The sequence below is a fragment of the Sminthopsis crassicaudata genome, chromosome 1 (genome assembly GCF_048593235.1).
Source record: "Sminthopsis crassicaudata isolate SCR6 chromosome 1, ASM4859323v1, whole genome shotgun sequence".
NCBI lineage: Eukaryota > Metazoa > Chordata > Mammalia > Dasyuromorphia > Dasyuridae > Sminthopsis > Sminthopsis crassicaudata.
The window spans coordinates 479706820-479728772 of record NC_133617.1 but is presented as its reverse complement, the minus strand read 5'-3'; the positions used below and the strand labels follow the sequence as shown (position 1 = coordinate 479728772).

The 21953-nt window shown below is 41.5% G+C and overlaps 1 protein-coding gene across 4 annotated transcripts in view; it reads left to right on the top strand.

Moving 5' to 3' along the window:
* MAD1L1 (mitotic arrest deficient 1 like 1) overlaps positions 1-21260 on the top strand; it is an 862777-nt gene extending 841517 nt beyond the window's left edge. For all 4 annotated transcript variants that reach the window (XM_074281152.1, XM_074281151.1, XM_074281153.1 and 1 more), the window contains one exon: positions 20191-21260. In XM_074281152.1, the coding sequence (XP_074137253.1) occupies positions 20191-20349 (159 nt within the window). In that variant the 3' untranslated portion in view covers positions 20350-21260. The remainder of the gene's footprint in view (positions 1-20190) is intronic.
* Positions 21261-21953: the final 693 nt, after the last annotated feature.

The window sequence follows — 21953 nt, the reverse complement described above, 5'->3', positions numbered from 1 at the left end:
GGGCCCCTTCTCAGGATGGAAGCTCATGTTTCTTTCCCTTAGGGTACCAGAAGCTGGCAGGCTCACTAATTCCTTCCACATAGGAATAGGCAGACAGAATAAAGCAAAAGACTGATTATTAAATAAGTTTCATAAATATTTCTTACCACAATCAACATGTCTTATTGGGCAATTTGTTTTTTTAAAAATCACCCTCTAATTTTAAGTGAACAGCCCCTAATTATAGTGATTTACTAGCTACCTGGGGACCTGGTGATATTTGAACATGGCATAATGCTAAGGAGAGATTGATTGGTGCGGCATAATTCAATTGGAGGATTTTGATAATATTGCAGACTAAAGAAAGCAAAATTTAAGAATTTATAGAAGCAGCACCCTGGTGTTTCAGAAAGAACACAGGCCTTGGAATCAGAAGACTTGCATATGACTCCTGATTCTGCCCTTTACTAATTGTGTGACCTTGGGAAAAGCATTTTTTTTTTCCGATCTCAGTTTCTTAGTATGTAAATAAGAGGATTAGAGTACATGATTTCTAAGATGCCTTTCAATTCTGATATTCTATTATTCTGTGGCAGAATAAATTGAACTAATATTTCTACTTACAGCTCCAGGTTATCAAATATAATTTGGGGGGTAGAAAAATCCTCTTTCTTCCTCTACTTTCGCTTGCTTCGTATGGTTTGTGGATAAAGTTTTTCAGTTGAATGACTAGATTCCATAAACACAAGTAGTTGCCTATTATTCTGAGACTTGAAAAATTGCAATGAAATCTGCTTGCAAATTTTCAATATTGACCAGTCTGCTGTGAAGAAGAGTTTGCTTTCTAGCCCAGACGGACAGGATCTGAAATACCATCATTCTAAGCAAAAATAAATCAGAGCTATGCTTAACTTAGAACACAAAACTGACCAAAAACCAAGGCACCATCTAAACAAGGCAGAAAGACCAAGATCTGTAAGCCAACCAGTACCGAGCATAAACATTTTGGAAGGTGAGCTAAAGGAGCATAATAAAGAAAGCATTTTTTTTATTCCTAACCCACTGAAATGCCAACTTTCTTCCAAATCACAGGAATGCCAACTTTTTAAGCAAACACGTGCAGCCAAAGACCATGGTTGATAATGCAATTAAATGGCTAACAATACTGATACCAGCTTTGGTTTGGACTTCAGCCTAGGCCCTGCACATATGCAAATCTGACCTGGTTCAGTTCCCAGTGGAGGCTGTTGGCTGTGCCTTTGTCCCTCCCTTCTCAGTGCCTTTGCCCCGAGGCTCTCTTGCCTCCTCCTCATCCCTCCCTCCCTGACAGCTGCACAAGGACTGGCCCTTTCTGACATTTAGAAAAAAATCTCAGAACCAAGTGCAAGAGGCAGAAATGAAAGGATTTTCTTGTTAAAAGGTCAAAGCAGTTTCTTTTATTTTTGTTTAAAAATCAGTTTGTGTTGAACTATGACAAGGCTAAATGTATTAATGGGTTATATGAACACAAGAAGCTGACTGGAAAAAGACCAAAGAATTGCTAGGAATGAGAAAAACAGATAAAGTACATGGAACCTACCTAGCAAGTGACAGCAGTAAAGATTTAGGTGAGATGCCTGGAAAACTTTACTTTATCAGGTGAGGGAGCACAACCATTTAAATATCTTATTAAGGAAGTTTGTGAACTCTTTCTCTGGAGGATTTTAAAAATAGGAAGTTCTCCATTTAACTAGGATGGTTTGGAAGCAAGCCCTGTTTGGGTAACTCATTGATTCCTCGGGGGTTAGCCATCTGATCCTTGGAATGGTGAAATTTAGCTGGAGGAAAATAGAATGATAGAAGGGTCTTGGCCAGGAGGTAATGGGGGGACTGGACAGAAAACAAATGAACAAAATATACAAAATGGACTGGTTGATCAGCATGTGATTATGGAGAGATGCAGATAAATAAGGATGATCTCTGCTCTCAAAGAACATATGGCCTAACTAAGGGAAGAAGATATACCTGTGGGGTGGGGGGCGGGGCATAGATAATAATATTAAACCATATATGCCCAGACCCAAATAAGTAATATAGACAGAAGTTCTCTAAGAGTCCTGTGCAGAGGAAGAGGACTTTGAGCTGGAATGATTCCAGAAGAATTCACTCAGGAGTCAGGAAATAAGTGAGCTGAGCTGAGCCTTAAGAATGGATCAGAGTTGGACAGATCCAGAAGAGGGGAGATATTATTCCAAGGGCAAAGACAAGAAAGTACAAGGAGTAGCTTGGGTGATGATGAAGAGATCAATTCAGTTGACTCCAAAACAAATTAAACTGCTTTCTCCAATGATCCAGTGACTTTTCTTACTTCTTATCCTGCTTGTTTATTCTTGTTCTCTTTGCTTTTCACATTTGATCCCTTTCAGCATTTCATACTGATGGGGTTCTAGTGGGAATCCCCTTTTGGTCGGCGCAGGTCCTTTGTGAAAGAATTCTTGACCCCGAAGAGTTTTAAGTGGCAAGTTTATTGTTGAATGAGAAATCAGCTTTACTAGAAAAACTGACTTCTTCAGTGGTAAAGTCCTCTAAGGGAAATGGAGGCTGGCACTGAGAAGAGAATGTCTTCTCAGTGGGCAAGGAGTCCTGGCAGCTACTCCAAAGAAGCAAAGCATCCTTCTTTGGACATTCTGCAAAGAAATGAGAGAGCAGAAACCTATTTTATGAACAGATCTTGGTGGGGGCTGGGGGGCAGTTTGAACTGATCAGACCAAGATCTCCCAATTGAAATTACTTTGAAGGCTTTTTTTTAGCTTGAATTTGAATGGAGATCCGGCTGTCAGTGGGGGTGATTTGCCTTAGAAATGGCCCAGTCTGAGAAGCTCTCTCACAGATTCCACAGAGCTGGGAGGCCAGGAATTGAAGGGGACAGAATTTCAGAGGGTTAATTTTACAGATCAAAAGGGAATGCAGTTTTACACCCCCATCATCACTGTTGACCATCCCTGCCTCTCAGATACTCTCTCCTCCCCTCCCCTGGACCACTTCCTAACTTTCTTTGCACAAATATTATCTTTGGCTTACCACTAGACATTGTTATATATCAGAGTTCTGTCTTAGGAACTCTCTCTCTTTCTCCATCTCCTTCCCTCTCCCTCCCTCCTTGTCATCATCTCTTATGATTATGGAAATGTAGATTGGTTGCTTTTATATTATGGAGTTAACATAGAAAGAATGCGTACTTAGGGAATAATGTGCTGTGGTGGAATGTGTGGATTTAGGGTCACAAACCTAGATTTAAATTCTAACTCTATCACTTAGTACTCAAGTGATAGTGGCTAACTTGTATCAGTAGGTGTCAGTTTTCTTCTCTATAAAGTTTAAAACTAGATGATCTATATTAAAGGTTCCTTCCAGATATATGATATGTATATTCCAATTGACCTGTGCAGTCCAAATCATTAGCTAGATTGCTATAGTTACTATTTTGTCCTGTGAACCTAACCTGTTCCACTGATCAACTAATCTATTTTTTAGCCAGCACCAAATGGTTTTGATGACCACTGCTTTATAATATAGTTTTAGGTCTGCCTACATTTTTTACTTCTTTCACAGGCTAATTGTACACTATTTCAAAGTCCGATTCTTTTTGTATAGCAAAATAACTGTTTGGACATGTATATATATATATTGTATTTAACTTATACAACCTGCCATCTGGGGGAAGGGGTGGGAGGAAGGAAGGGAAAAGTTGAAATAAAAGGTTTTGCAATTGTCAATGCTGAAAAATTACCTATGCATAAAATTTTTGTAAAAATAAAAAATAATAAATTAATTTAAAAATTATTAAAAATTAAATAAAGAAAAGCATCCAAGTATATATTTTGAAAATAAAAAGCTTTAATTAAATATATATATATATATATGTATGTATATATATATATATTATATGTGTGTATGTGTATATATATATTTAGTTTTAGGTCTGATATAGCTAGGCCACCTTCATTTGCTTTTTGTTTAATTCCCTTGAAATTCTTGATCTTCTGTTTTTTTCAGATGAATTTTGTTATTATTTTTCCTAGCTCTGTGAAGTAATTTCTTAGGAGTATGATTGGTATAGCACTCAATAAGTAGATTAATTTAGGTAGTATTGTCATTTTTATTATATTAGCTCAACCTACCCATGAGCACTTGATATTTTTCCCAAGAGTTCAGACTTGACTTTATTTGTGTGGAAAGTGTTTTGTAATTGTATTCATATAGTTCTTGACTTTGCCTTGGCAGATAGACTCACACTCACAAATATTTATATAATCTACAGTTATTTTAAATGGAATTTCTCTTTGTATCTCTTGCTGCTGGACTTTTTGGTAATATATAGAAATGCTGATGATTTTTGCGAATTTATTTTGTATCCTGCAACTTTGCTAAAGTTCTGGATTGTTTCTAGTAGTTTTTTAGTTAATTCTCTAGGATTCTCTAAGTATTTGATTTTTTTTTTTTTTAAGGTTTCATTGGTTTTTTAAAAATCATTATCGCCACCCATGTACTTCCCTTTCTCCCTTCACCCAATGAAATGCAGCCTATAATCAAATATAAATAGGCAAGATACATCTGAAAATATGTCATACTTAAGCAAAACAAATTCACACATTGACCATGTTGTATTTCTAGATGTACCTCTAATACATCGCCTCTCTCCTTAGAAGTAGAAGCATGCCATATTATCACTCTTCTGCAGTCAAAATAAATCATTGCTTTGTTTAAAGTTCTTAGGTCTTTCAAAATTATATTCCTTTATATTATTTTAGTCCCAATATAAACTGTTTTTCTTGTTCTACTTACTTCACTCTTCATTAGTTCATACATGCCTTTCCAGGTTTCTTTGAGATTATCCCTTTTACCATTTATGATGAAATAATATCATGCTGCATAATACATAATTTTCTTAAGTACTACTCAATGGACACTCACTTGAGTTCAAAAAATATACCAAATACTTAGAGAATCCTAGACACTTGGTTTCTAGTTCTTTGTCACAACAAACAATGTGACTGTATGTTTTTGGAAGTATGGGTCTTTTCCTTTTATCTTTCTTTTCTTTAGGGCATATGCCTGGTATCTATATTGCTGCGTCAAAGCATATGTAGAATTTAATGACTTCAGGGTTATAGTTCTAAATTGCTTTCTGGAATGACCTAGGAGCCATCTGCATTACAACCAATATATTACAACTTCAGTAGTGCATATACTGTGCCCAATCTCACATACTCCCCCCAATAAGTATCATATTCTTTTTTGTCATCTTTAACAATCTGATGGGTTTTTTGGTGGAAACTTACAGTTGTTCAAATTGGTATTTCCCTTATTATTAGTTATTTAGAATGTTTTTATATAATGGTTGATTTGCATGCTAGGGGCAGCTGCGTGGTGTAGTAGAGCACCAGCCCTGAAGTCAGGAGGACCGCAGTTCAAATCTGGCCTCAGACTCTTAACATTTCCTAGCTGTACGACCCTGGGCAAATCACTTAACCTCAATTGTCTCAGAAAAAGAAAGAAAGAAAACTGCCTGCTTTCATAGCAGTTGACCATTTATTACTGGATAACTAGGTGGGATGTACAGTTATTAGTGCCAAGTCTGAAGTCAGGAGGACCTGAATTCAAAACTGGCCCCAGATACTTACTAGCTCTATTACCCTGGGCAAGTCACTTCACTCTGTCTCAGTTTCCTCATCTGTAAAATGAGGCAGAGAAGGAAATGGTAAACCACTCTATCTTTGCCCCCCCCAAAAAAAAAACCAAAAAAAACCAAAAAACAAAAAACAAATGTGAGGTCATGAAGGGTTAGACATGTCTGAAAAATTACTGAACAACAACTTTTTTTTTGGGGGGGGGCTAACTCATTATTTTTCCCCAGCCCTTCCCTTTTCCCTTTGAGAATAGCATCATCTTTCCAGTCCCCCAGATTTAAAACCTCAGAGTCATCCTTAGTTCTTACCTTCATCTTGCCCCTAAAATTAGTTAGTTGCCAAGTCTTATCAGTACTCCTGCCACAAAACATGCCATATCTGTTTCCTTCACTACATGCACAAGTCTACCACCCTTATTCGGGTTCTTGTCATTGCTTATCCTAGAGTATTTTGGTAGCCTCCTATTTGAGGTTCCTTCATCTAGCCTCTCTAGTTTCTAACCCATTTTCCCATACCTACCACATTGATATTCCTGAAACAATAACCTGATTATATTACTTCTTTCCTCAAGATGCTCCAGTGGATCGTTCTTGGCTCTAGAAAAGGTAGTTCTTAAGTGGGGGTCCATGAATATGTTCTTTAAACATTTTTATAACTGCCTTCCACACTGTTTTCAACAATGTGGCTACTCAAGATAATTCCAATAGACTTGTGATGGAAAGTGCCATCCATACTCAGAGAGAGAAGTATGTAGATTGAATGTGTATCAAAATGTAGTATTTTCACCTTTTTTTTTTTTTTTTTTTTTTTTTTTTGATGATTGTTGTTTGTTTGCTTGGGTTTTTTTCTTATTTTTTTTCCTTTTGATTGATTTTTCTTGTGCAGCATGACAAATATGGAAATATGTTTAGAAGAATTGCACATGCTTGCTCTCTTGGGGAAGAGGAAAGGGGAGAGAAAGGAAGAAAAAGTTGGAACGCAAGGTTTTGCAAAGATGAATGTTAAAAATTATCTTTACATGTATTTGGAAAATAAAATACTATTAAGAAAATAAAAAGAAGATTTTTAGGACTGTCAAACAAACAACTGTTATCCAGCATAATTGTAATATTATTACAAATTTAATATTACAATATCTTTGTAAATCTATGGTGTTTTATCTTAGACATTTAAAAATATTTTGATATTCTGATCAGGGCTTTACAAATTTGCCATAAAGCTCCATGATGCAAAAAAAAAAAATTAAGAAACCCCATTTTAGGATAAATACAAACTCTTTTGTTTTGATTTTTAAACCCATTTCATAGTTTAGCAACTGCATTTCAGGCATGCGTGCTACATCCCAGTAAACCTTGCCAGCTTACTTTCCTTGTCTACCAGGGTTTCTTAAATTTTTCCACTCATGACTCCTTTCGCCTGAGAAATTTTTACATGACTCCAGATGTATAGGTATATAAAATAGGTACACAATCAAACACTTACTGATAATAAATCATAATTTTGTGACCCCCCCCCCACATTAAATTATAAGGCCCATTATAAACACGTGACATTCAATCCTCTTATTATTGATTGACATGTCATACATTCTGGAAGGAACTATCCTTACTTTCACCTACTGGAATTTCTAGCTTCATTCAGAAATCATCTTACATGTCATCTGTAGTAATCATATCCTTATCCTTCTAGTTATTAGTACTCTCTCCCCAGAATTTACTTTTTCTCTATTTTCTATTTAATTTGCTGTGTCCATGATGTTTCCCTCTAACAGAATAAAAATTCCTTGAAGCCAAATGTGATTTTGTTTTTATCTTTATAACCTTAGCATGTGACATATATTAGGTATTCAATGAATATTAATGAATTGAATTGAAGAAATAAAAAAATAAGGTAAGAAAGGTAGGTTGGAACTGATTATCCAGCCCCCTGGATGCCTAAGAAAGTAGGAGTCTATCATATAGGCAATCAGAAGTCATTGAAAGTTTTTGAGCAAAAGAGTGGTCATGATGTGAGTACTGTTTTGGGAAGATTGACCTAAAGATATTACTGTTCTGTTAGATCATCAGGCAAATGTCTTCCAAAACTTTATTACCGAACCACAGTAAGATATCTGGTTACTATGGCTCTAAAACAGTCCATGAAAAGAATCCAATCATAGACTTAAATAAATTGTTAAATGCCCTCAGACAACTATATCTTCTATATCCCTGCAGAAGTTAGAGCCTTTTACTGCTAACATGCAAAAAATTAGGCTTGCTTTGGAGAAATGGGAAAGTCGCGTGCCTTCTCCTCCCAACCTCCAAACACGATGAGGACTAATGAAATCAATTATTCCATTACTGGATAACTCTAATTGCTAGAAAACTCTTCTTTGAATTAAATGAAATCTTATTCCCTGTAGTTTCTAGAATATCACCCACTTATTCTTCAAGATAGCCTATCACATTCAAGACAATTCTAGTAAACTTATAATGAAAAGAGCTATCTGCATACTGAAAGAGACTGAATGTGGATCAAAGTATAGTATTTTCACTTTTGTTTGCTTGCTTGCTTTTTTCTTTGTGTTTTTTTCTTTCACCTTTTGATCTGATTTTTCTTATGCAGCATGGTAAAAACAAAAATATGTGTAGAAAAATTTCACATGTTTAATCTATACTGGATTGCTTGCTGTTTATGGGAGGGGGTAGGAAGGAGAGAGAGAAATTTGGAACACAAAAGTTTTGCAAATATGAATGTTGAAAACTATCTTTGCATCTATTCAGAAAAATAAAAGGATGTATAAAAAAGAGAGATCTTATTGTAAAGTAGTTTGCAAGACTATTGATTAATAAGCACTTTACATTTCACCTCAGTGGATGACTTCTCTGATTCAGAAAAGCTTTCTTACCACCAACCAGCCTCACTCATTAGAGTCAAGGCCTCTCAGACTGGGAAAGTTGCTTCCAAATCCACCTCCCTTGAAAATGAGTAACCTACTCACTTTCAGCATTTTCAGCAGAAAAAGCAACCATTGCAAACTTACATCTGTGTTAGTTTAGAGGGGAGATGGAGAGGAAAAAACATGGCCCATTCTCTCTCCCCCTCGCCCCCAAATCTCCCTCTCAGGAAGTCTTAGAGACAGAGCACATACTACATGCCATGTAGGAGAACTGAAGCAAGAAACTGAGCTTGAAACTAACTCTTCTTTTAGCTGTCACAGCACACTGATTGCCTACCATTGTCATGAAGGGAATGGAGAGGGACAGAGGGAATGACAGACCATTTAGGGTTTTCTATATCATACCAAAACACCGAGCCATTTCAGTCTTGGGTCGCCAGAGGACCCGGAATGGCTTCCCCAGCGTGCCCAGAATCTGAGACGCACAGGTGGTCAGTAGGGAACATCTCCTGTTCTGTGTAACCCATGTTACATCAGCACATAGTCAGTGCTTTCAGAGTGCTTGCTGATTTAGAGTGAGAGGAGTATCATTTCATCCTAGCTGATTTAGTCTGATGGGTAGAAATGTGGACCTTGTAGGGAAAGGGCAATAAGTATCTTTAAGAAGTTTCATGAAAAGTGTTAAAAAGGAAAAAAAGTTATTAAGTCTCCTTTGTTCTAGAGCTCTGGCTCCTACCCTGTTCATTCCATGAGTGCTGTGTGGCCTTTCATATGAATCCATGTGTTTCTCAGCTCTGCTTTAGGAGCAGATGCAGGGGTGATACATGTCTTGTAAAAAGAGTAAAACCCAAAGGAATCCTACTCTCAGGCCTGGGTGAGAGCAAGCTGCATCTCAGTATCACTCCAGTGCCTGGTAGATGTGCCCATTTCAAACCTGTGGTGGCAGTTAGGCTTGAAAAGCATCTGTTGTTTTGGAAATGCCACTGAAGCACAGCTTGGTGGTTTTGTGCAGATATTCCGGCTTTCCTGCCTCCCTGGGGAGAAGCTGCCGCTGCCGATGTGCTGATCCATCCTAAAATGGGCTTAACCCTTTGCACGGGAATAGTTGCTCTCATGGTTTGCTCAAAGAACTTTTTAGCTAGAGATGTTTCATTTGGCTGCTTCTCTGTAGCCTGTATCTGTAACAATGAGGCAGAAAAAGAAAAGGCACATATCTGGGAGCTGTGTCACTAGCTGGCTGAGCCAAGCCTTGAGCCTAGCATTTCTCAGGAGGCTGCATGTCTCCAGGCCGTTCACCCATTTCTAGTATTCTGCTGTCTGAATATTCGACTCACATTCTCCAGGAGAGAAGCTTTACAATAGCTTAGCATTTCTGGGAGCAGAAATAATACCTCTCAATATCTGGAAAATGATGGGGTTGAACTAGATCTTCTTTAAGGACTCTTCTCGATCTAAATCCTAAAGATTTAACAGGGCTATCTTCAAAATCTGATTCTGAAAGACCCTTTCATATAGATTGCCCTCCTCCCCCTACCCTACTGCCAGCCTCACTGAAATCAAGTCAATTGAAATTTCAAAGTCAAAATTTTTCCATCATGTCCATCCAAATCCCTCATCCTTCACTTTAAGTCCATTTTCTTCCATTCAAAGATCATGTAGAATAGCAGGATTCTGCTACAATTGGGCCTCTGCCTGGCTAATCTTTTATAGACTCAAGGATATTAATTTTTGCCTCTTTAGGCTTCTCTTGCAACATATCTTGCCCTTGAATTCCCTCTGTCATCCTCTCAATTTTCATGGGATCTTTTGCAAATTCTCTTCAAAATGGGCATAAACAAATCGGGCTAGGAAACACTGCTCACTTGGAAAAAAAAGAACATTAGGAGCTCATGAGATTTTTGGTTGTTTGCTCTAGTTTTAGTCACCACATTCCAAAAAAGTAAATAGGAGGTCCACAACTGTAATTTTGCTACTAAATATTTCCTTATTCTCTCATTTTTAAACCAACTTCCTATCCCATTGCTCCTCTGTTCACCCACCCCCATCCCCAACTCTTTGAGACTGAGTAAAGCACTTGGCTGCAGCCAGCATCAGCAAATTGGGACTCAATGGATAGAAACTTTATCCTTCTGTGTAGAAAAAGCCAACAGCTCAATGACTGAGCTGTACACAGCTCTTCCCAGCATTCACTTGCCACTATTAACTTCAGATACCACTCAGACCTGCCTCTCCTGCACAGATAGATAAATAGGGTGGAACAAATAGAAAGGGTAGACCAATTCCACGTTACCTGCCTCTCTTAAAAGGGCTGAATGCTGACACACAGCTTTATCTGTAATGCAGGTCTCTGCTTTCCAAAACATAGATATAAGAGAAAGAAAGCCTTGAATAATTTACCAATTTCCAGGGTCAAAAGGAAGACTTAGAATGTTGTCTTTCCCCTTGGGAGCAGCTAATCCCAGCCTAGCCCCTTGGAAGAAATTCAATTGTCTACCCATGTTTTTTTTTTTTTTTTTTTTCCAAAGAGGGTCAGTCAGGGATTTTGTGCTACCTCAGGCACCCCTCTTATCTCATTTCCTCTTCCCTCACCCTCAGCATTCTCTGCCTATACAGAATCAGGGAACTGTGTCTGATCTGACCACCAGCTGAGCTGGATAACCAGACCACTTCAGGCCTAGCATGGGGTGGGAGCTGCCTCTTTCACCCTCTGTGTTCTGTGGAGAGCCTTGGCAATGAAAAGAGCCCGCAGGGCATCGTTTAGTTGGTCAATCTTCAGGCTGATACCGGTTACAGATAAAAAGAAATTCCCAAATAGGCTCTGGCATATTGCAGGGCATAGACTAAAGGGTGGCCATGTGTTCCTTCCCTCCAGGGAATCCCTTAGAATCAATCAGAGAAAGGATAGTGGGATGTCCATGGGAAAAACCCCATACAATTTCTACTATCTTGTGCACACACTGTATGTAGAATCCTAGATTGGGATATTAGGTGAGGTCCAAGGAAATTGTTAAATTTGCTTATTGAGTGGGGTGGGCACTGTATCATAAGGTTTATTCAAAGAAATTTGCTGAAAGAGTAGGACTCCTACTGTCATCCTGACCTTACATAGGTTTTGAAAGTTTACAGTGATGTTACAAAAAAGCATTGAGCAAGTTGGACACTTATATTCTAGTCCTCATGTTACTGTAAATTAGCTATGTAATGCAAGTCACTTCTCCTTATTGGGCCCTTGTCAACTTCCTTATCTGTCAAATGGGAGGGACTGGATTCTGTGATTTCTAAAGTCCCTTTCAGGGCTTTCATTCTCTGATTCTATAGTCTGGTCTTAGAATGTGAGATCCTGTAAACCTTCCTATAACCCTTCCCCATGTGCCAGGTCCATCTTGGGCGGTGTTACACTTTTTGCCATCAGAAGTGGCATTTACAAAAGGAAGTTATAAAGAGAATTCAGAATTCAAAATTATGGAACTGAAAACACACCAATCCCTTAGAATCTCTGAGCTCATCTAGCTCCCAGCAAATCCACCCTTACACCTAGCCTAGCCAATCACCCTTCTTGCTTTTCCCTCATCTTTAATACCTTTGATTTCCACAACCATCTTGCAACAGTTTATAAAGCACCAGAAAGGGCCTCAATGACTATCTTGTCCAATTCCCCTGCTTTACAGAAAAGGCAGCGGATTCTGTGAGGTGAATTAACTTCTCGAAGGAGATACAGGGCAGTCATAATCTTAAAAGTCAATGAATCCAACCCCTTCAGTTTATAGATGTGGAATTGAATCTTACAGAGGTTGACTATTAAGTATTAGTGGTGACTTTAAATCCAACACTTTGTCAGGTAGGTCACAGCACTTATCAGATAGTGATAAGACTAGAACCGAGATCTCTAATCTGCTGCCATGTTAGAATGCCCTACCTATCCCCACCTATCAACTTATTTATCTCCTCAGCTCAAAATCTTCCTTAAAATTTCACCTCTAGGAAGTCTTCCCTGGTTCATCAGATCTATATTCATTCACATTTGTATATTTGATTTTTCTCATCCTCAATTTCCTCATCTTTAAAATGAGGATAATAATACCTACTTCACAGAGTTGTTGGGAGGACAAAATAAATTAATAATGTAAAGTGTTTTGAAAACCCTAAGGTAATATGTAAATGTTAACTTTAATGATAATAATTCAGCAAAAATTTATTAAAAACCTATTATATACAAGTCAGAATGCTAGTTACTGACAATACAAAGATTATATATGACATATGTCTTGTCTATGGAGCTTACAATTTAATAGGGAAGAAGATATATATTTAGATAACCATTTGTAGGACTATGTAAAGAGCTATGAGAAATTGAAGAAGGGAGAGATCCTTGTCACTTGGAGGGGAAGGGTGAGGTGGTGGAGAAACATGAAGGAGGTGACATCTGAGTTGAGCCTTAAAGTAAGAAAGGGCCTTCAAAAGACAGAGGCAGAAGAAGTCCATTCTACAAATAAAAGGAACTATTATGATAAAATTCATGGAGATGGGAGAGAATAGGGCAAGAGTAGTCCAATTTGAATGGAATAGAGTATATAAAATGGAGATATACAAGATGAAGCTACACAATGTAGTTTGAAACCAGATTGATCAGGAACTGGTACTATATTTGGTAATCAGAGAGGAGCCACTGAAAGTGTATTGAGTTAAATGAAGAAGGATGTGATGAGAATGGCTGGGGGGAGGGAAAGGAAGGAGGGAGAAAATTTGGAGCTCAAGAAATTCTTAAATGAATGTTATTAATATAAAATGAATTGGGGAAAAAATAAAAAGTTTTCCCTCAGTAGCATTTTATTTTTTCCAAATATGGAAAGTATAGTTTTCAATATTCATTTTTATAAGTCTTTGTGTTTTCAAATTTTTCTCTCCTCCTTTCTATCCTCTCCCCTCCCTAAGACAGCAAGCAATCTGATATAGGTTAAACAGATGTAATCCTTTTAAATATATTTTCATATCAGTCAAAAACATTTAAACTTTTGAAAAAATATCTGATGAAAACATATATTAGAAAGATTACTTGGGCAGCAGTATAAAGGATGGATCAAAGAGGAGAAGGACCAGAGGCAAAAATATCAATTAGGACACAGTGGCAATAGTCTCGTTGAGAAGAGAGGAGCCTGAACAAGTTTGGTGGCAATGGGGTTGCAAAGGAGGGTAGAGATATAAGACAGAATTTGACAGTTGATTAAATGAGAGGGAAGAAGCAAAGTTAATTCATTCCAAGGTCATGGCCCTTGGTTATGAGTGGAAAAAATGGTCATCAGTGAAAGTAGAAAAAGTGGAGGCTGTGTCTTGGAGGGGAAGTGATGAGTTTGGTTTTACAGGTACTGACATAGAGGTGCGGACAGGTCATCCAGGTAAGGGTGTCCAGCAGGCAGCTGGCACATACTATTGTAGCATATCCAACTTTGTAGCTACTGCATATTCCCTGCTCTCCCCAGGGTTATGTTTACGTGTAGATGTACTTCTGAATATAGATAGCCAGCTTAATTTGTAATAGCTCCACTTATGTCATGTCTAATACCCTAAGAAAGTGGAAGGCAGAAGGAATACTTTTATCAAAGTGCAGTGAGGAGAGAAGTTGAGAAATTCAATTCAATTTCAGTTCTGCTAACACTAAATGCTTATTACTAAAGAGAGGTTGGGAAAGCTGGAATGCAGTCTGAGGTTTCTGTTGAAGGTCAGAGACTGATTAGGACAATAAAATTCGTGGTGACTTTTCTCCTCATCCCACCCTCATATGCATGTATGAGGGAAGGCGGAAAGCTGGCTAAGAGACATGTGGGGAAGGTGAATATTCTAAGAGGAGCGAAGTCTGGAGGTTAGGGAAGCCCTGACTTAATTACTTGGCTTCTCAAAGTTTGGCCTGTTTGTTTTGTGTCCATGACCTCATTTGGGGTTTCTTGACAAAGAGACTGGAGTGATTTGTCATTTCCTCTTCAGCTCATTTTCCAGATGAGGAAATGGAGGCAAACAGCGTTAAGTGATTTCCCAGGGGTCACACAACTGGGCGCGTCTGAAGCTGCATTTGAGCTCGGGTCTGTCTGATTCTGGGCCCAGCACTTTATCTATTGCCCCATATACCTTCCTCAGAATTTGGCCTGGGAAGGGGCAAAGCAGGTCCCCAGGCACTCAAACTAGAACAGTGTGGGACCAGATCTGCCACCGTCTACTGTTCCTACTCTGGTTCTTTCTCTCTTGAGATTTATTGTATGCGTGTGCTCACACACACACACTCACACACACATACACACACACTCATACACACACACTCATACACACTCACACTCACACACACATACTCACACACATACACACACTCACACATACACTCACACACACATACACACACACACATACACACACTCACACATACACTCACACATACACACACACATACACACTCACACACACATACACACACACACACATACACACACACTCATACACACTCACACACACACACATACTCACACACATACACACTCACACACATACACACACACTCACACATACACTCACACACATACACACACTCACACACATACACACACACATACACACACATACACACTCACACACTCACACACACATACACACACACACACACACACACACACACACACACACATATACACTGATTTACCCGAGGACTTGCAGTGTGGATTCTCTCTCCCGTTGGAGAGCTGAGCTCTTCGAGAGCAGGGACTGACTTTTCTGTCTGTCTCACCGGGGCTTAGCACAGTGTCAAACATAGCAAATACTTAGTATTTTCATTCACGGATTCATTCACTCTGTATTAAGTCTGTGTCACACGTAAGGCAATGGAATAAATGCTGGGGACGTGGAGAGGAAAGAGAAAAAAGTGAATGATATTCCTTCCCTCAGAAAGCCCACAATTTTGTATTGAAGATAAAACAAGTCACTAAATTTAGCCTGCTTTAACTCATCAAACATTAGGGTCTCCTCCGGGCCCCCCACTGATAACCCGGATGGGAAGAAGCGCTGGGTGGGCCCTCCAGGGGGCTCCGGCCTGTCGCTGGGAGAGCCCGGAAGCGCAGTGAGTTCGGTCCCCGGAGAAAGGAAACGGGACACCGGAGACCAAGTGGGGCTCCCGGAGGATAAGCGGTCTGAGTCAGTCACTACTCCCAGGCATCTCTTCAGTGAGTTTTGCTATTCCTAACCGGGGAACTCATTATCTTTCCCCACTTCATCCAGAGTCTCCTGGACTCCCCAATAGTCTCCTGACTTTCAGGCCCACGTCCATTTATTGTCGGCCTCCAGGGAGCCGCTTCTGTACAAGGTCGCTGCGCCACCCTGTGGCCAGGCCGAGAACTGCAGTTGCCCCCCATGGCCTGGAGTCCTGGGAGTTGTAGGGCCCCTCGTGCACAGGGACGTCTCCCGGAGCTGGGGAGCACCGAGCGGGCGGCCGGCCTTCCCGCGTGCGTGCCAGGGCAGCGTCCGCGGCGGGGCTCCTGGCGCCACACTGCGTGTCTGCTCTCCGGGAAGCGGGTCTGCGGCCTGAGCTACGGAGCGGAGCGCCGGGAGCCCGCCGTCCCACCGCCGACCCGGGCCCGGCACCTCTCCGGTCTCAGTCACCGCCTCCGGGGGCCAGCGCTGAGGGGGCGCCTGCTGGCAGCGCCGCACGGGGGCCAGAGCCGGACAGTGGGTGTTGGTGCGGCCCCCCCCAGGAGTCCCGCTCCGAGCCTCAGCTTCCCGACCTGTGCGGGCGCACCTGACCCCTCGGCCCGCTCCCACCAGAGAGCGGCCTGCCCGTGGGGCCGGACGGCGGGTCCCGGTGCAGTGGGGGCCAGGAGGTGGGGACAAGCCCTGGAGGGAGCACCGAGTCTGCCTCTGTGCGCACTTCCAGAGGGCCACGGTCCAGTATCGGAGCCCGTCCACGCGGCTCCCTGCTGTGACGTGACTGGGGCGTCCCAGGGCCCGCTCCCATCCCAACCCGAGGAGCTGGTGTCGGAGGGCGTCCCTGCGAAGCCACGAAAGCGCGGCCGCCCGCCTACCTTCCGCAGAGGGAAGGGGAAAGTGACACTCCCAAGCGAAGTAACCAAATGCTGACAATGTCTCTCTTTGAACAGCTCACCAACTTGAATAATGAAAATAGGCAAAAGGGACATCAGCACCCCTAAAATCAGTCTGTACAAGGCTTTAACCAGCATAACTTCTTTGACAAGGTGACTAAAAGACCCTAAAAAGCAGCTGTCCACAAACAGTCTCCTCGCCAACCAGAGAGAGGGCACCAAAGCCGTGGGCAGTCTGGACCGTGACAGTACTGTAAAACCCTAAGAAGAGAGGTCCCGGATGGGCGGGAGCAGTGCTGCCTCACAGAAAAGGAGCCGGTAAAACCATTTAATGAAAGCTTAGCAAGATGTGCAGTAGGGGTCATCCCGAGAACATGTAAGGATGAAGATGGGAGGAGGCCCGCAAACAAGAAAAAAGTAGAACAGATCCGCAAATATGTTTATAACAGTTTCTAGAATTACGGAGAGCAGAGCCACCATATTTGGGCTCCAAAATCATAGCTCCAAATACATTGGTAGAGGTGTCAAAAAAAGACTGAAGAAAAGAAAAATGGGGACAGCATCTGAAGTAGATCAGGTGGCATAAAGGAGATTTGTGCTCGCGCTGACACAAGTGTAAAGACATGAAGGGGCTAGTTCACAGCGTGTCTGAAGGAGAGAAATATATGAAAGCTATGGAGAAACTATACCATGTTAATACCAGAAAAAGAGGCCACCCACAGAACAACACTGGCCGCTGTGGCAGACGCACTTCCTTTCAGAGACTTACAGGGATTTCATGAGCACCGCCTGCAGCTTGTCCTCAGTTCTTGAAGAGGACCTGGCATGCAAGTGGCTCGGATTTAAGTGGGAGAGGGCTGGGCGAGGTCCCCTGTCTCCTTTCCCCTCCAGAACCAAGGGGGGTCCAGCGGCCAGATAGAGATCAGGACGCCTGGAGGGGCCCATGCAATGGGAGACCTGGCCTTTTTAAGCCAAGATCTTCAACAAGTTTGACCGAGGCTGCCCCCATTCAGTGATTAAGGCTCTCTATCCATATTAAGACATCTACAATGAGGATATTAAGGGAAAACAGACCTTGTAAAAACAAGCAATGTACCATTGTGATGATAAGAAAAAGTCTTAGAAAATACAAGATTATACTGTACTTTATTGGTGATTACTGAAAAAGTATTTGGTTAGGTAGAGCAAAATATTATCTGGAAGGTTCTCCTCCAACAAAGTGCCTCACTTCCATACATCAAAATTATTCAGTATTCCCTGAAAAAAATATACCCGAGGTGACCTATAATCTTTCTGATCACAAACATTGTAAAAGGCTTAAGTTAGGGAGACCTAAATATATTCACCACTATGATGGAAATAATCCAATATACAGTCTAAGTTAAAGAGGGATTCTCTATGGAAGATGCTATCCCCTAACACTCATCTTTGCAGATGGCATTACTTTGGGTATGTCAAGTTTTGGAATGTGTCAGAATGTCCTAGAACAAATCTGTAAACACTCAAAAGAATTTATCCCGACCATCACACGGAAAGACCAAGTGGATAAAAATATCTGTAGCCCAGATTATGACATGAAGTTGGATTGACAGTCTGTATGTCCATATAATTGTACGTCTGTGTGTGTCTGCGTGTTATATTTGATCATATGGAATAGACAATACAAATGGTGACTTAGACCTAGAATTTATCAGCAGAGTGAACTAGATCAGGAAAGTGCCTAGTACTTTTAATAACCCAAAATTTCTCTCAGAAAATATAACATCTTTTCAAACATTTTATCAGTAGTACTGTATATGACTCTGAGATATGAAACATAGAAGTTTTGAAAGAATTAAAAATGAGTGTCACAGAGAGCACTGAAAAGATATTTGGCAGATATGAGCCAGCTGCTGTGTAAAATGAGGAGCTACAAAGAATAAAAGATGTCATAAGATAAAAAGAAAATGGACTTGTCATATGCCAAGGTGGACAGCCTGAGTGCTCTGCGGGCTCCTCATGGTGTTAGAGCGCAAGGAAGGTTTCCAACAAGTTGGCAGAACCACCTATGAGCAATTCATGTGAAGAAGAACCATGCAAGCCAAGCATATAATCAGCATTATTGGAGGAACATCCAAATTAATAGAACATAAGATCCATTTGAGTATGGTGCCTGCCTTCAAAGAGTTTCCTGTCAGAACTGCATCAGACAACAGCTAGAATGCAATAAGTGGGCAAGAAATAGAAGGACATATCTCTAGTACAATAGTATTTTCAGGGAAAAAGTGAAAGAAACCTAGAAAGGTGGGTATGGGTCAGATTGTGGAGAACCTGGAGGGCCAGGCTGAGGAATTTGGACTTTATGTAGGGAAGAGACATTGGGGCATTGGAAATTTCATTGGGACTCGTTTCTATGAAAGAGAAGAAAATATTTGCTTTGTTATATCGGGCATGTGGTGATGAGAGCTGTGGAGCTAATCTTCTTCCCCTCTTATCTGCCTTTACGCTTCCTTAGGGCATCCTGGGATATAGTTTGCCTTCATTCAGATCTGTGGAGTTGCTAGCAGTCCTAGGTTTTGGCAAGGAATGAGTGTTTATTGAAGGTGTCTTAAAAGAAAATGGAGGGGCCTAGGAGTCAGGAATCCTGAGGTCTGGTTCTGGCTCAGCCACCAATCACAGCTGGGCTAGATGCATTCCCATTGCAGGCCCGGCTTCCTCCTCTGACAAGAGAAGAAGTTGGGGAAGGTGATTCTTCAAGGTCCCTTCCGCTGCCAATAGACTGAAGTGAAATGAATTTCATTTCCTTTGGCTGAGCTCAGCTTCCCATGGAAGCAACCTCCCCAGAGCAGCCCAGATTTGTGTTTCTTGCCTGGATTGGCACGTGTTAATGTTTTAGCCCTTGGAAGCTGCAGTTTCCCTTCTTGAGGCAGTTTAGATGCCCTGCCTGCTACTAGGCAAATCATTATACAGGTGAGGTTCACACAGGGGGAGGATTGTTTAGAGATACTGGAAATGCAGAAGTTTAATAATAATGGTCCAGTTAGACTCCACATTGCACACCTGTTTGGCAGTGGTTACCGCTACCGTGATTAGACTGTGATCTACGCAAATGATGACTCTGTGGTGAGGGAAGGGTAGGGTTCTATCACAACTGAGAGGAAGGAAAGATATTACCAGCATTCTAATATACTTTTCTTCTCTCCTCTCTCCTCCTCCCCACACCAACCTCTCTCATTTGTTCATGTTTTCTTATCCTCTCCCTTCCCTCCTCTTCCCTTTTTGTGGCCCTGGGGCTCCTTTCTCCCTCACCTCTTCTCCATCCTCTTTCTACTTGTTCTTCCTCTTACCTCCTTTCCTGTTCTCCTTCCTCTTCTTTCCTATATCTCACCTCTCTTTTCCATCCCTTCTCTCTTCCTCTTCTCTTCTGCTTGTCCAAACTCTACTCTCTCTCTATTTTCTCTTCTCTTCCCCTCACCTATCTCCTCTCTTTACCTCTTAATTTTTTATTCATGTCTTCCATCTCACCTTTCTGCCAACCTTCCCTCCTCACTTACCCTTCCCTCTCCCTTCTCTTCTTCTTTCTTTTCTTATTTTCTCTCCCCTTTCTGAGCAGGCCTCTAACACTTCAAGAACCAAGATGCAACTTCTGGAGACGGAGTTTTCCCATACTGTCCGTGAGCTCATTGACCTCCATTTGCTGCAGCAGGACAGCATTCCTGTGTTCCTCAGCTCCGTGACTCTCGACCTCTTCAGTCGCCAGACAATCACCTAAGTCAGCCTGCCTTGTTGGAATTCCAGTGTCTGAAGCAACCCAGAAGTCACAAGAGCTTTAGCCTGTTACCCCCTAGATACCCTCCCCATTGTACCCACTTCAAAGATTTAAAATATCCCATTTAAAAAGTGATTTTTAAGAAGATAAGGATAGAACAAGTGGCCTTGCTTTTTCAGATTCTATTTGTCTCCTCCCCCACTGATGTCCCAAATATCCTTTCCTGTCCAGCTTGACCCCATCCTGTCACCCTAGTTTTTGATATATATACATCACCATCTGTCGCTTCCCCAGATATTACTGCAGAGTGGAGCACACAGCTATCTCCAGGGCCTCCTCTCTTCCTCCATCCTCCTTCCTGGGTTATTTCCTTGGCCCCAACAGATGGCAATAGCCCCAGAGGCTAATTGATGGCATCTATGAGCCCATTCCTTAGGGAACACCACATTGGAGGCAGTAGCCTCAGCACACCTGCAGCCCCTCAACAGTTAAGGCATCTCAGGAACAAATCCAGCACCAGCAAGCTGCTTTCCGGGGCCTTTACTTCAGGCTCCTCATTGAGGTGACACCTTATCCAGACCCCACAAATGATTGCCTTAAATTTAATAAGTCCCCATGGCTAGCCAGGTCTCTTCCTCTCATTTCAGTGTGCCTTATAGATGATGCTTAGATCTCCCTTGAGTTTTTATCTCTCTGACCTACAGTCCAGATTCTTGGAAGGGGAAAAAGAGATTTAAGGGCTTGAGCGACCGCCAAGGGACCTGTGGACTCATTTCCTTTGCCTTTGTTGCCCCCCCACCCTTGATCTTCCTCCTCATCCAGCACAGCCCTTCATGGTGATCTGAGAAACATCATGCTATGATGAAGCTTTTGTTTGTCACCGAATATCAATAAAGTTTTCTTCCACACCCCCCCCCCCCCACAGCTCCAGCGCTGTTCAGGTGCATGTGTGTGTTTATCTTGGGTTTCTGCTTTCCCTTCCCTAGGCAGCAATTGGAACATAGCAACTAATGGAGTCTGAGGAGAAGGGATAGGGGAGGGAAGGGTAGCTGCTCTAACTAGCCAAAGCTTAACTAAGGCAAATGTAGTTGGGGGTGAACACCATTTCACTCAAAGCAGGCAGCCCATTGCCCATATTCCACCCCAACCAAGTTTCCCAGGGGCTCTTGCTCCCAGTGCTTCCCAAGGATGACAAGTTGAGGCCCTGGCAAAATAAATCCCTTAAAAAAAAGGAAATATTCCCCCATGAAGAAGGAAGCACACCCTATGTCAGCACCCTCAAGAAAAAAATCCCCTTTTCCCCATGCTAGTAATGACTGTAGAGAACAGTCACAACCATACAATGGGTCTAGCACAGGTTTCTCACTTGCACAAACACAATGCCTTTTGTCATCACACCAAGATTATTTTTTAATCTAGCTGCTTCCTCATAACCCATATTTCACTGTGACAGGAGAACACACAGTTCTTCTGTCCCCAGCAGAATCTGCAGGAGTCATTGGGGGGGAGTGCCCAGCTGCCACTGGGATCCACTCTCTGCCCAACCCTGATTCTGTCTTCCCCTACTTCCTGAAAATCATTAAAAGCATCAGCCTAAGGAAAACCAT